The sequence below is a fragment of the Oncorhynchus mykiss genome, chromosome 1, assembly GCF_057628025.1.
Source record: "Oncorhynchus mykiss isolate SJ-2025 chromosome 1, ASM5762802v1, whole genome shotgun sequence".
NCBI lineage: Eukaryota > Metazoa > Chordata > Actinopteri > Salmoniformes > Salmonidae > Oncorhynchus > Oncorhynchus mykiss.
The window spans coordinates 38,725,706-38,741,923 of NC_143022.1; the positions used below are offsets into that span (position 1 = coordinate 38,725,706).

The 16,218-nt window shown below is 44.4% G+C and overlaps 1 protein-coding gene across 2 annotated transcripts in view; it reads left to right on the plus strand.

Annotated features, from left to right (window-relative positions):
- slc1a2b (solute carrier family 1 member 2b) overlaps positions 1–16,218 on the plus strand; it is a 43,903-nt gene that overhangs the window by 16,186 nt on the left and 11,499 nt on the right. For both annotated transcript variants that reach the window (XM_021600639.3, XM_021600646.3), the window contains exon 2: positions 10,249–10,388. In XM_021600639.3, the coding sequence (XP_021456314.2) occupies positions 10,259–10,388 (130 nt within the window). In that variant the 5' untranslated portion in view covers positions 10,249–10,258. The remainder of the gene's footprint in view (positions 1–10,248; positions 10,389–16,218) is intronic.

The following is a 16,218-nucleotide window of genomic DNA, read 5'->3' on the forward strand; positions in this document are numbered from 1 at the left end:
CCCTCCCAACCTCTCATTCGAATAGATCAGTGCAGTGTAGCGGTGTAGGAGGGGGTGTGGTGGGCCTGCCTTCCGGATTTAATGAGCTCCTGTGGGGATCGGACTGAAGCCATCAAAAGCTGCGCTACTCTCTTCTGTGCTGTACAGCCAGCTCTGTTAAACAGATGCGCCAGCACTAATGATAGCAGCACTGCCACATGCAAGCGTGAACGCAGGGATGGAGAAAAGTAGAGAAACGAGAGGACAGAGAGAGGCGAGAATAGAGGTGGAGAGACGCTCTAGCGTAGGAACATAGCCCCTCTCTGATTAGGCGGAGGGAACGAGGGATAGATGGAGAGGGAGAAAAGAAAAGTGCGATGAGGGAAATCTCCTAGATTCACTGCTGGCCTTTCATTCTGCAGCATTTTCATCCAAGGGAGGGAGTTGGGGAGAGATGGAGAGAGGTGGAGGGAGGTGGAGAGGTGGAGGGATGTCTGGGAAGAGATGGAGAAAGGTGAGGAAGTGAGGGGTGGTTGGGGGAGAGGTGGAGAGCGGTGGAGGGAGATGGACAGCCCAGAAACCAAATCCCTGGGGTGTCTTTGTGAGAGCCAACAAAACCACAAGCTGACAGCAGCATCAGACCATAAAAGACTGTAAGGGAGAGAAGCGTGAGAGATGGAAATTGAGAGAATGTATTGTTTATTACGATCTATGAGTATGGAAGAGAGAGAAAGAGAGAAATCAGGAGGGGAGCATAGGAAAGAGAGTAAGAGGTGGAGAGAGACTGAATAGCAGTTGGAGGGAGCGAATAGGAAAAGGGATACAAGAATAGAGGAGGAGAGGGACAGAGAGAAAAACTGAGAGATTCATTCATTCACTAATTTATTTACTCTCCCTCTCGCTCACTCATCCACTCACTAACTCATTCACTCTTACTCACCCTTAATCACTGTCTTTGTTTTTCTTACTCACTCTATTAATATGGCACAGATGAATCGGATTCAGCCAGCTCTGCCAGCTCTCTCTCTCTCTCTCGTTAAAAAATGGAAGTGCCATGGCAAAGCTTTTTTACAGGACTTAGACATATCACATTTCACAGGCCATGTCACATGACCTGAAAGAGCCATATTGACTGAAATAACTCAATGTTGAAGTGGCATCCCATGTGTGCAGATCCAGGATAATTACAATGAGGGTGATATGTTTTCTCTAAATAGTGTGTGTGTGTGTGTGTGTGTGTGTGTGTGTGTGTGTGTGTGTGTGTGTGTGTGTGGCCTTGGCATGAAGGAGGGAGGGAGGGGGAAAGGGGAATATGGGTACAGGGGTCACACCATGCCTGCAGGGGGGAGAGAAGAGGGGGAGGGAGAGGGGTAAGCAGCCATCCCTGTTCTTGGCTGGGATCTTGTGAAGCTCTCTGCTTCCCCTTTTCTCCCTCTGAGGGGCTAAAGTGGACAGTCCTCTTGTTCCAGTGCAGTAGAACAGCTAGACCAACATCGACCCCGAGCCAGGTTGCTAGTGACACGCACACACACACACACACACACACACACACACACACACACACACACACACACACACACACACACACACACACACACACACACACACACACAGTCCCGCTCTGGCTCTGTTAATATGAAGAGGCCGGGGGGCACAAACAGGGAGAAATGTTCAGCAGCCGAGTGTGCAATTTGGTCTGATTGGCAACTGGAGACCATTATGTAGGCAATATCAGATATTCTCTACACCACATAGTTATCAGATCTCTCTGAGCACCTCTGACACAACCATTCAGTTGTTTCCTCAACAGTGACAGTGTCTATACATGTCCAACCATCTACATGTCTTGGAATCCATTCACCCTATCCACCCTCGTGGAATAAGTAATTAAGACTTGCTAACAACTTTCCCCTTTCCTTCACTTTGAAGAATGTATCTCCTTCTTTTTACGCATGGCATAACCTTACGTGTTTGCTAAGAGGTTAATTTAAGCATCATCTTTCACAGCCATCCAGGCTAGTGTGTGATCCCATCTCCCACTGCATGGGAAGTGGCTGGGAGGCCCCAAAGGGGTCAACAGATATCCGGGGCCTGCCTGGCCCACCTCCAGCTATCTCTACCTCACAGCCACATTGTGATGCTACAGTCATGAGAACGGGCATGGGGCCCCTCAGAGCCCACTGGGAAACTGCAGGTCATTTACATCTCCCTGGCCCTCCAGCTCTGGCACCACACACATTATAACCAGCACACTGGAGAGTTTCAAGACAAGTGTTCGAAAGCAAAAACTCTGGAGTCACAATGTAGTTAGATTCACACCAGTGCCTTGCCTTACGTGCTATACAGAAATGTCAGTGCATTGTCCTGTGTGGAGTACTGTTGTACTGTATTGTGCTGATTTTAATTGGGATAGTTCTTTGGTATGTGAGCGAGGTGGTGTGGGAAAAGCCTAGTTAAGCTGCTGTGGTTTTAAAGCTGTTGCCATAGTGTCTGGGTGTATTTGATGTTTTTTTTACACACTGTTCCTTGAGGTCTTACTTTCTTTAGTTGAAATTACAATCTAAGGTGCCTGCTACCTCCATTAATCCATCAAGTGTGTCTGTCTGTGTGTGTGTGTGTGTGTGTGTGTGTGTGTGTGTGTGTGTGTGTATGTGTGTGTGTGCGCGTGTGTGCGCGTGTGTGTGAGACAGAGAGAAAGAGACTGCGTGTGCACAGCAGCCATCGAACCTCCTCTCTTCCCTTTCTCTCTGGTGCACGGTGCGTTGCTATGACAACTCCTCTGGGTGCTGACTGCACCACAACGGACCTCTAAAAGCCAGAGCTCGGGGAACCTCCTCGCCCCGGGAAAGCAGCATAAAATTGGGATAAACGCCTTCGATTATGGGACACAATGGCCTGCCGCTCCTGAAAGATTCATTCATTCCGGAAAAAGAGAACTGTGGAGGGAGGGGTAGGGGGGAGAGAAAAGGGCGCCTCACCCCCCTCCACTCCTCTTCTCTGCTCTCCCACGGTGGACATAGGCATGACATCAACGGCCCTCAATGGGACTGGCATTCTTGACATGCCCACTGCCCCCCTCCCACCACTCTTACCCTCCATACCGCCTCCCTCCATCTCTCCCTTTCTCGCCACTGCCAGCTTGGACTCAGCGCTTGGCCGGGCGACTTGGGGCCAACACCACTGTTTGCAGGCGAGACAAAAGCCCCTCAGAGGGAGGAGAGGGGAAGCGGAGAGCTTCACATGGTCCCAGCCAAGAGCAGGGATTGCTGCCTCCCTCCCTCTGCCCTACCCCGTATAGGCCCCAATTTTGGCTTGGTGGTGGTGGTGTGACCCCAGTATCTGCGAATCCCCCTCCCCAAAATGGTCTCTTTCCTCTCCGAGCTAGAAATGTCTGAAAGAGTATGACAAGTCAAGGAATTTGGGATGAGTGATATCTCATGCCACAACCTCTGTTGGCAGTGACGCCATTCCTCTGGCTTTTGTTGGGCTGATGGTAATTTGTCTGTGAGAGGAAATTTCAACTTTCAGTCTGAATGCAGTGATATCTGTTATTTCATAGATTGAGATTGTTTTAGATATTGTTATAACGTTACCTAAATGTATGTATGACTTCTTCGTCACGTATGAAAATGTTGATTCCGCTTTTATGTCAATTGAATGGATATAGCGTTCTTGATATAGGGCAAAAAAAAGAAAAAAAGATTACTATTCAGTACTTACTGACACATACAGTACCAGCCAAAAGTTTGAACACACCTACTCATTCAAGGGTTTTTCTTTATTTTATTATTTTCTACATTGTAGAATAATAGTGAAGACAACAAAACTAGGAAATATCACGTGGAATCATTTACTAACCCAAAAAGTGTTAATGTCACGACTTCCGCAGAGGTCGGTCCCTCTCCTTGTTCGGGCGGCGGTCGACGTCACCGGTCTTCTAGCCATCGCCAATCCACATTTCATTTTCCATTTGTTTTGTCGTGTTTTCCCGCACACCTGGTTTCATTCCCTCATTACTCGTGTTGCATATAACCCTCTGTTTCCCCCCATGTCTGTGTGTGGAATTGTGATATGTAAATGTATGTGTACTCCAGGCTGGTTTGCGCCGGGTTATTGTAACCCGTGTGTGTTTAGTTTTCTGAGTGCCGTGTTTTGTTCGTCTCAATAAAGGGCTCCATTTGCTACCTATTTCTGCTCTCCTGCGCCTGACTTCCCTGCAGTCAGTTACGCACTACTGTACAGTTAAATAAATCAAAATACATTTTATATTTGAGATTCTTCAAAGTAGCCACCCTTTGCCTTGATGACAAATAAAGAAAAACGCTTGAATGAGTAGGTGTGTCAAAATGTTTGACTGGTACTGTACATGGCAACTATTATATTATATTTTAGAAACATACTGACATATGATATGTACATAAATACATGATATATAGGATTAGGATTCCTGATCAGGAACTGTGGTGATGGGACTTAATCCCTCTATGTTGTGTATTGACCCCGATATCCATGCATAAAGTTAACCACTTGTGACCTCCACATTACCAGGAACCAGAGGTTTTCTGATGCAACATTTCACCCTGAACCAGTATCGGGGATGCTGGGTGAAGTATACAGTATATTGTCTGATGACATAGCTGGACACTTCTACACGACAACATTAAACATTCTTTCCATGCATAAAGGGACAGGCTTACAGAAGCACTGACCATCCCGTGCCATAAACTAGCTCATCTCTCCAGCAGAAGGTCTCTCAGACTCTTCTGCTGGCCCATCCAGAGGTTATGAAGCCCAGATTAGAGAGTTCTTCCTGGCTAGGACCATCCAGAGGTTATGAAGCCCAGATTAGAGAGTGCTTCCTGGCTAGGATCATCCAGAGGTTATGAAGCCCAGATTAGAGAGTGCTTCCTGGCTAGGACCATCCAGAGGTTATGAAGCCCAGATTAGAGAGTGCTTCCTGGCTAGAAAGATCCAGTAAGGAATGGAGGAATGGACTACCTGACATGATGACTCCTTGCTGTCCCCAGTCCACCTGGCTGTGCTGCTGCTCCAGTTTCAACTGTTCTGCCTTATTATTATTCGACCATGCTGATCATTTATGAACATTTGAACATCTTGGCCATGTTCTGTTATAATCTCCACCCGGCACAGCCAGAAGAGGACTGGCCATCCCACATATGCTCTCTCTAATTCTCTCTTTCTTTCTCTCTCTCGGAGGACCTGAGCCCTAGGACCATGCCCCAGGACTACCTGACATGATGACTCCTTGCTGTCCCCAGTCCACCTGACTGTGCTGCTGCTCCAGTTTCAACTATTCTGCCTTATTATTATTCGACCATGCTGGTCATTTATGAACATTTGAACATCTTGACCATGTTTTGTTATAATCTCCACCCGGCACAGCCAGAAGAGGACTGGCCACCCCACATAGCCTGGTTCCTCTCTAGGTTTCTTCCTAGGTTTTGGCCTTTCTAGGGAGTTTTTCCTAGCCACCGTGCTTCTTCACCTGCATTGCTTGCTGTTTGGGGTTTTAGGCTGGGTTTCTGTACAGCACTTTGAGATATCAGCTGATGTACGAAGGGCTATATAAAATAAATTTGATTTGATTTGATTTGATTTGATTGAGGAACCCCCTAAGATATTTTTTCTTTGAAACTAGGCTGTTGACTCCTCCCTCTAGCCATCTGTATGGTGTGTGTGTGAATCTGTGTGTTAGAATGTGCATCCTTTGGACACTAGTCTGATCCACTTCAATGGTAGTGACAGACATCAGGACTGACTGGGCAGCTCTGGTCAGTGTGGCTGGATGCTCTTGTCTTGCTGGCCTACTGTGAACTGTAGCTGAGTTTTTGGGAAGATCCAGTCGTAGCCCTCAGGTTAATGTGCTGGGGTGTTATATCTTCTGACATACATATGACAGTGTCTGATGAAGCAGCAGGGATTCCACCTTGTCTTTCTATTGGCTGTCTGACTCCTTCTATAGAGCCTAGCCTGAGGCTGAAGATTATCTAACTTTGGTCAATGTACACAGCACTCACCTCGACCGCACCAGAGTTGAAGTAAGTGCATTCCTGCAATACTCTGCTCATCTCTTTTAATCTCTGGCACAGTGATCCTATTGTTGATTGATGGAAGAGCATCTGTGGTCTGCTGGTGTCGCTAATGAGCAGAGAAAACCTGCGCTTTTGGAACATGGAGATGTTTGAACGTGTCTAGTGCATTTTCTACAGGCAGCTTATACTCACAGACAGGGTTATTGTCATAACAGTTGATGCTAAGTGGGAAAAAAGTCAAGCCAGGAAACCCAGAGAAATCTTTTTGCATGGGAAGATCAGACCTGTGACGTAGTGTTTTAAATCACTATGCACAATGTGAAGGTACCGTCTGTGCCTAGAAAGAGACTATAGGTCTGAAGGTGTGTTCACATGGCATTAGGCATAAAGTGATATGATCACAGATGGCATGTATGGCCATGGTGATTTGAAATCAATTTCATTACAGAGGAACTAAACAGAAACAGAAAATGGATGTTCAGGTTTTCTACTATCCCCATGTCACCTCTCAGTTCTCACCTAGTGTGCATCAAGCCTTTGGTGGCCTAGTGAGAAGTGCACCTACCTTTTGTGATATTAGGGAACCCAATGATCTTTCCATGATTAAGAATACATCAAATCAAATCAAGGTTAATTGGTTGCATACACAGTTTAGCAGATGTTTTAGCGGGTGCAGCAAAATGTTACTAGCTCCTAACAATGTAGTAAAATGTCAAACAAGTACACAAATAATAAAAATATAAAAACAAGAATAATAATCAAGAAGGTCGTGACGAATCCAATTAAAATCTCAAATAGCACTGTAACAGTAATCAAAATGAAATCAATACGTCTGTACACTGGAATCATTTACACAAGAAATACAAAGAATGATGTGTACAGCCGTAGATATATTGGAGTGAGCTATGTCAAGAATCCAGTATATAAATAAATATGTGGTGTGTATAAACATTGTAGCTTGATACAAAGTACAGTATTAACATTACAATAAGCTATGCTGTACTATGTAATACAGGACTAATGTATAGTATGTGTGACAATGCACACATATCGTATGTGGCATATACTGTCATATACTGGAATGGCATTTTCTTATCCTATCTGATCTGATGATACAAACTTGAAGATAGATGTGCCAAAAAATATGGATATGTGATATAGACTGGGTGTTTTCAGCTGAAAAATGAAATTGCCACTAATGCAGGAGAATGCATTAGTGGCTTGCTCTAATTTGCTAGTTATTCTGTTGAATTGGAAGGCTCTTGTCTGGACAAATCTTGTATCGGCTAGTACTGTGACAGGAGAACTAATGCGAGTGCCATTCATAGTTAATCATAATGTCACAACCCTCCCCACTCCCCCCTCGCCCTCGGTCTAACTATAATGAAAAGAGAGGGAAAAGGATTCAATTAACAGCAGTCATGCAGTAGATCTCTCCATACTACAAACTGATTGTTTTGTATTTCTAATTAATATGGCTTCTCCTCCGACAACCCAAAGCAATAATAACAGCTGCGATGATAGTGTGATGATGACTGTTGTGTGCCTGTGCATAGTGTTTACATGTCCTTTCTGCTTTTCACACGTATGAAATAGGAAGTGAATAAGTGGGAGTCTTCGCTCCGTCTGTGTGCCTAGGAACAGGCCAGCTGTTCTATCCTATAGCCAAGGCTTAGACACATCGTTATAGAGGCTGAGAACCCCTTTTTTACATCTTCTCCTCAGCAAGTGTGGTTGTGTGTGTATGTGCGTTTGCCTGTGTGTCCAATGAATGGTGTCCCATTGTGCAACACTGAACCTATAAGGTTGTTTAAAAAAATGTGTCAATACTTTGGCTTCTCCCCAAAACAAAATACAGAATCTTAGCTACGTTGCTCTCTAACTGTGTTCTGTACGTGTTTCGCTCTACCACTGTAAAAAAAAAAAAGACTTGATGAATGATGACTAGGTGGAAGTCTCTCAATTCCGTTTAGCCATTATTGTCCATGAGGGTAAGGATGTGAGCAACAGAGGTCTATTGAGGAGACTGGGACACCCTCTGTGTATTTGTAACTGTGGTACTGCTACCCCCAGGGGTACGGTCAAAGTTCAGAATCACTGATTCAGTTTATTTCCTCTTCGTCCTTCTCTGTAATCTATTAACTGTCATGCTTCATGAATAGGGTCAGTGTGCGCATGGTGACTAACAAATTAAACAATCATCTCTGTGAGATAATTGACTGATGTTTTAAAGTGAAATTCTAAAGATGTTTTTCAAACACATTGCTTGGACAGTGGATTGTGAATGACATAATAGAGATGTATGAATTGAGAAACAAAGATGTGTCCGTCTCTCTAGTAAACCATTCCCTCTCCTTCCCAACATGTCATCGTCATCTTCCTTCACACTTGTGTGAGTGTTGTATGACAGCCACAGCTGTCCCTCCTCTCATTTCTACAATTAACACAAATGGTCTCTTATTTAGACTGCTCTAATGAGCAAACACTTCAATTTGTAAAGCTACTTTAAAAGTCTAGTTGACGCCCAACATTTTTCCAGCACTGAGCAAATTTCAGGTCTGCTGAGCACGAACTTGAACTTTGTGAAATACGTTTACTGTGAACACTGAGGTCGTACAGTTTCAGACAGTGGCTATTTGATGATAATGTAGGCCTACCAGAGTGGCCTACCACCAGAAACAATGGAGAAAATGCATCCCATAACCTTTTAACTTGGAAATAGCTGTTGTGTCATTCAGCCTACAGAAGCAGCCAATGTTTGGTGCTCAATGTAGGCCTACTTTCATGAGACATTTGAAAAAAAAACATGTAGGGCTGGACACTAACCTGTTTATCCACTTGTGCTTCAGACAAGGATGTGACTGAAAATGTTGTGTTGTTTGATGCAAGAAACCACTTCACAAAATAAAATATATTATTGTTCCCATACCATTATTACAGACAGATAATTACTGGTCAAAAGCCTTATTTCAGTTCCTGTAGGCCAGCCATACTGAGTGGAACCTCTGGACATACGATAATGGAGAAATTGAGAAAATAAGAGGTAGAGAAGGTAGAAGGAACATGTGAGAAAAAGAAAGGAAGAGAGATATATTGTCCAGATAAGTTCAAACTGTCAGTCAGTCTGTCTGTTACTCTTGTACCATTCCCCATCATCTCCAATAGGCCTTGTTATAGACTGCCTCCTCCACCTCTCTACATCCCCTCTTTCCCTTCTTCCCTCCATCACTCTCTTCCTCTACTTCTCTCAGTGAAGGCTCAGAGAGGGACAGTGGCCCACCCCTAGGGGAACCTGTGTTGTCCTCTGGGCTACTGGATACTTCAGCTGAAATCAGTTCATGGTTAAAGTCCCCCTCCCATTAACTCAGCGGGGACCACGCTGGAGAGATTGTTCTCAAGTTGGTGTTTCCCTGGCTGATTTTGGTTGCGTCTTAGAGTATTTGTCTACATTTGACTGGTTGATGTTTAGGATACATTTTCTTCACACTGAAAGTAGGGGTTCATTTCATAGCTCCTTAGAGACTATTGAAGAAGAGTGAAGGGTGATCCCGTCATCAAGAGTGATGATATAAACCCGTCATTGTTTCTATGATGTTTGTATACAGCGCATTTGATTTTATGACATGGCCATTTTATCGCTGTAAAAATAGGGTTGCATGTGTAACAGTATAACTTTATACCGTCCCCTCGCCCGAACCAGGGACCCTCTGCACACATCAACAACAGTCACTCTCGAAGCATCGTTACCCATCGCTCCACAAAAGCCGTGGCCCTTGCAGAGCAAGGGGAACCACTACTTCAAGGTCTCAGAGCAAGTGACGTCACCAATTGAAACGCTATTTAGCGCGCACCACCGCTAACTAAGCTAGCCGTTTCACATCCGTTACATATGTACAGTAGGTGGTACGCTGGACCAATCGATAGGCAGGTTATTCAACCCTGAACATCCAAAACAAAGGCTGAATTGGATTGGGGATGGTTCATCTATTTTACTGTGAAGACCCAATCTAACCTCCTTCCTCACGCTCACAATATGAGGATAGTCACAAGGACATGCCTTATGATCATGTGATGTACATCTATAGTTTCGCCAGACATGTGACTGCTGGATCAAACTGGGGGCCTGTCAAATGCAGATTATGCATGTTTAAATAACTTTCTCTCTCTCTCTGGCTCTCTCTTTCTCTCTCTGTCTCCCTCTTTCTCTCTGACACAGTGCCAGCATCATGCCTAAGCAAGTGGAGGTGAGGATGCACGAAAGTCACCTGGAGCCCATCGAGGCCAGGCCCAGGAACAAGTGTATCAGCTGCTTCTCTTCTCTTTTCAAGAACCTGCTGCTCACGCTCACTGTACTCGGTCAGTACAATCATCAGCTGTTTTACCAAGCACAATATCACAATATCTCTCTTTATCTCTTTCCCCTCCTTCCTTTCTCCCAACCTTCTTTCCTGTGTGTGTGAGCATGTGCAATATGTACATCACAGACCACTTGGCAGAACACTCTCATAGCGGCTCCCATTGATCATTAGCGATCACAGAGAGGTTTAGAGGTGTAGGATGCTCCATGCACAGGAAAACAAGTGCCCTCCTCATCCAGCAGGTGTACAGCATCAACGGGGTGATGTTACGTTTCTGAAGCTGTGCTTGAATCTAAAACAGCTTACAGAGCTTAAAAGGTTTGTATTGCAGACTGTGTTGTGAAACAGCCTCCCAGGGCCTGTGATATTTGGCAGGGATCTAGTAGCAGAGAAAGTGCTGCCTACTAGGGGGGTAGTTTGGGGTCTGGGCCTAGTTTTGCCTGGCCTGAGCAGGACAGAGGGAGACAGAGCCAGGGACAGGAACAGAGACTGACCACAGGGCCAGTGTGCAGACACAGCTACAGGGGGCAGGAGCACTCAGATGCCAGCTCTCTGGAGAATAGGGGTAGGAGGGGTTGGGAGTGGAAGGACATGGCTGGAGAGGTTGGGGTGTTGGGGGCTAGTTTAAGATACACTACCGTTGACAAGTTTGGGGTCACTTAGAAATGTCCTTGTTTTTGAAAGAAACTATATTTTTGTCCATTAAAATAACATGACATTGATCAGAAATACAGTGAGGGTTGCTAATGTTGTAGCTGGAAACGGACGATTTTTTATGGAATATCTAAAAATGCGTACAGCAACCATCACTCCTATGTTCTAATGGAACATTGTGTTAGCTAATCCAAATGTATAATTTTAAAAGGCTATTTGATCATTAGAAAACCCTTTTGCAATTATGTTAGCACTGCTGAAAACTGTTGTCCTGATTAAAGTAGCAAAAAAACTGTCTTTCTTTAGACTAGTTGAGTATCTGGAGCATAAGCATTTCTGTGTTCGATTACAGGCTCAAAATGGCCAGAAACAAATGAGTTTCTTCTGAAACTCGTCAGTCTATTCTTGTTCTGAGAAATTAAGGCTGTTCCATGCGTGAAATGGCCAAGAAACTGAAGATCTCGTACAACGCTGTGTATTACTCCCTTGACAGAACAGTGCAACTGGCTCTAACCAGAATAGAAAGAGGAATGGGAGGCACTGGTGCACAACTGATCAAGAGGACAAGTACATTAGAGTGTCTAGTTTGAGAAACAGACGCCTCACAAGTCCTCAACTGGCAGCTTCATGAAATAGTACCCGCAAAAACACCAGTCTCTACGTCAACAGTTCTATTTGTCACCAAGATGGCATAGCAGTCAGACGTCTTTTGTCCTCGTCTTGTCGTGTCCCGTATATATATATATGTTTACAACTTTCCTCGCATACATTTTTATATACATTTTTTATTTTCCATAAACTCATCAAAACACTCTCCTGCAACCCGCCTCACCAATTTATATTTAAAAAAAAGAAAGTATTATTTACCTCAAATCTGTAATCCTCCATAGAAGCTAGCCAGAAACTAATCCAGAAGCTAGCCAGAAGCTAGCCTGAAGCTAACCAGAAGCTAATCAGAAGCTAGTTAGCTTCTTTACTGGCTAATTGTTAGTATTCAGCTAACCACGGTTTGTGGTCATCAGCTGTCCTTTAGCTCAAAAATCTATCGCCAGTTTTGTATGGCGCGGCTCGGACCGGAACATACCGGACCTATTTTTCTCTCCATGTCCCCGGATTTCAACCGCTAACTCTGGACATTTATACCTGGAACTCGCAGCTAGCTAGCTGCTATCCGTGTGACTATCGGCTTACGTCGATTCCGGAGCAAATATCAATTATTCCGGAGCTAGCCAGCTGAAGAGTTCCATCAGTCACTCCTGGGCTATAATCACCTATACGGACCCGTTTTACTGCCAACGCGGAGCCCCATTGGGCCTTCACAACTGGACTACCAACGTTATCTACCCGAGGGATTTATCCGGCTGGCTCCTCCGTCGCGACAATACCTGAATGCCCATCTGAATGCCCATCTGCGGTCCGCTAATCTGAATAGACCTATCGGACAATTTTTTAAAAATATTTTTTGTTTTTTTCTATAACTATATCTATTGTTTGTTTTTTTTGCGAATTGGATTGATCCCCTCTACCACACGGAACCCCACTAATCCTACCGACGGAAACGAGGTGCACGAGGTGGCTAAAAACAGACCTCCATCCTATGCTAGCTTGCTACCGATGGCCCGGCTAGCTGTCTGAATCGCCGTGACCCCAACCAACCTCACTACTCATTGGACCCTTTTGATCACTCGACTAAGCATGCCTCTCCTTAATGTCAATATGCCTTGTCCATTGATGTTCTGGTTAGTGTTTATTGGCTTATTTCACAGTAGAGCCTCTAGGCCTGCTCACTATACCTTATCCAACCTATTAGTTCCACCACCCACACATGCGTGACATCTCCTGGTTTCAATGATGTTTCTAGAGACAATATCTCTCTCATCATCAGTCAATACCTAGGTTTACCTCCACTGTATTCACATCCTACCATACCTTTGTCTGTACATTATACCTTGAAGCTATTTTATCGCCCCCAGAAACCTCATTTTACTCTCTGTTCCAGACGTTCTAGACGACCAATTCTTAGCCGTACCCTTATCCTACTCCTCCTCTGTTCCTCTGGCGATGTAGAGGTGAATCCAGGCCCTGCAGTGCCTAGCTCCACTCCTATTCCCCAGGCGCTCTCTTTTGATGACTTCTGTAACCGTAATAGCCTTGGTTTCATGCATGTTAACATTAGAAGCCTCCTCCCTAAGTTTGTTTTATTCACTGCTTTAGCACACTCTGATAACCCAGATGTTCTAGCTGTGTGTGAATCCTGGCTTAGGAAGACCACCAAAAATTCTGAAATTTTCATCCCAAACTACAACATTTTCAGACAAGATAGAACTGCCAAAGGGGGCGGTGTTGCAATCTACTGCAAAGATAGCCTGCAGAGTTCTGTCCTACTATCCAGGTCTGTACCCAAACAATTTGAACTTCTACTTTTAAAATCCACCTCTCTAAAAACAAGTCTCTCACCGTTGCCGCCTGCTATAGACCACCCTCTGCCCCCAGCTGTGCTCTGGACACCATATGTGAACTGATTGCCCCCCATCTATCAGAGCTCGTGCTGCTAGGCGACCTAAACTGGAACATGCTTAACACCTCAGCCATCCTACAATCTAAGCTTGATGCCCTCAATCTCACACAAATTATCAATGAACAAACCAGGTACCTCCCCAAAGCCTTAAACACGGGCACCCTCATAGATGTCATCCTAACCAACTTGCCCTCTAAATACACCTCTGCTGTCTTCAACCAAGATCTCAGCGATCACTGCCTCATTGCCTATATCCGTAATGGGTCAGCGGTCAAACGACCTCCACTCATCACTGTCAAACGCTCCCTGAAACACTTCAGCGAGCAGGCCTTTCTAATCGACCTTGCCAGGGTATCCTGGAAGGATATTGATCTCATCCCATCAGTAGAGGATGCCTGTTCTTTTTTAATGCCTTCCTAACCATCTTAAATAAGCATGCCCCATTCAAGAAATTTAGAACCAGGAACAGATATAGCCCTTGGTTCTCCCCAGACCTGACTGCCCTTAACCAATGCAAAAACATCCTATGGCGTTCTGCATCCTACCAATCCTCGACTTCGGCGATGTCATTTACAAAATAGCCTCCAATACCCTACTCAACGAATTGGATGCAGTCTATCACAGTGCAATCCGTTTTGTCACCAAAGCCCAATATACTACCCACCATTGCGACCTGTACGCTCTCGTTGGCTGGCCCTCGCTTCATAGTCCTCGCCAAACCCACTGGCTCCATGTCATCTACAAGACCCTGCTAGGTAAAGTCCCCCCTTATCGCAGCTCGCTGGTCACCATAGCATCACCCACCTGTAGCACACGCTCCAGCAGGTATATCTCTCTGGTCACCCCCAAAACCAATTCTTTCTTTGGCCGCCTCTCCTTCCAGTTCTCTGCTGCCAATGACTGGAACGAACTACAAAAATCTCTGAAACTGGAAACACTTATCTCCCTCACTAGCTTTAAGCATCAACTGTCAGAGCAGCTCACAGATTACTTCACCTGTACATAGCCCACCTATAATTTAGCCCAAACAACTACCTCTTTCCCAACTGTATTTATTTATTTAATTGATTTATTTTGCTCCTTTGCACCCCATTATTTCTACTTTGCACATTCTTCCACTGCAAATCTACAATTCCAGTGTTTTCCTTGCTATATTGTATTTACTTTGCCAACATGGCCTTTTTTTGCCTTTACCTCCCTTATCTCACCTCATTTGCTCACATCGTAAATATAGACTTGTTTATACTGTATTATTGACTGTATGTTTGTTTTACTCCATGTGTAACTCCATGTGTCGTTGTATGTGTCGAACTGCTTTGCTTTATCTTGGCCAGGTCGCAATTGTCAATGAGAACTTGTTCTCAACTTGCCTACCTGGTTAAATAAAGGTGAAATAAAAATAAATAAATAAACAGTGAAGAGGCAACTCCGGGATGCTGGCCTGCTAGGCAGAGTTGTAAAGGTTAAGCCATATCTCAGACTGGCCAATAAGAATAAAATATTAGGATAGACAAAAAAACACAGACACTGGACAGAGGAATATTGGAAAAAAGTGTTATGGACAGACAAATCTAAGTTTGAGGTGTTCGGATCACAATGAAGAACATTCATGAGACACATTAAAAGATGCTGGAGGAGTGCTTGACGCCATCTGTCAAGCATGGTGGAGGCAATGTGATGGTCTGGGGGTACTTTAGTGGTGGTAAAGTGGGAGATTTGTACAGGGTAAAAGGGATCTTGAAGAAGGAAAGCTTTCACTCCATTTTGCAATGCCATGCCATACCCTGTTGACAGAGCTTAATTGGAGCCAATTTCCTCCTACAACAGGACAATACAACCCAAAGCACAGCTCCAAACTATGCAAGAACTATTTAGGGAAGAAGCAGTCAGCTGGTAAAATGTCTATAATGGAGTGGCCAGCACAGTAAACGGATCTCAACCCTATTGAGCTGTGGGAGCAGCTTGACCATATAAGTAGTGTCAAGCCAATCCAACTTGTGGGAGGTGCTTCTGATTACCTCAACAAATTCACAACTAGAATGCAAAAGGTCTGCAAGGCTGTAATTGTTGCAAATGGACGATTCTTTGACAAAAGCTGTCACGCCCTGACCTTAGAGATCCTTTTTATGTCTCTATTTTGGTTTGGTCAGGGTGTGAGTTGGGGTGGGCATTCTATGTTTATGTGTTCTATGTTTTCTATTTCTGTGTGTTTGGCCAGGTGTGGTTCTCAATCAGAGGCAGCTGTCTTTCATTGTCTCTGATTGAGAACCATACTTAGGTAGCCTTTTCCCACCTGTGTCTTGTGTGTAGTTGTTTTCTGTTTTTGTGTCTTCACCAGACATAACTGTTTCGTGTTGTTACATTTAGTTATTTTGTCTCAGTGTTCAGTTTTTTTTATAAATAATCACAAACACTTCCCACGCTGCGCTTTGGTCCACACCTTCTCCTTCCAACAGCCGTTACAAAAGCAAAGTTTGAATGACAATTATTATTTCAATTAAAAATCATTATTATATAACCTTGTCAACGTCTTGACTATATTTCCTCTTCATTTTGTAACTAATTTCATGTATGTTTTCATGGAAAACAAGGACATTTCTAAGTGACCCCATCTTTTGAACGGTGGTGTACATGTAGATGGGATTTGGAGAGTGGG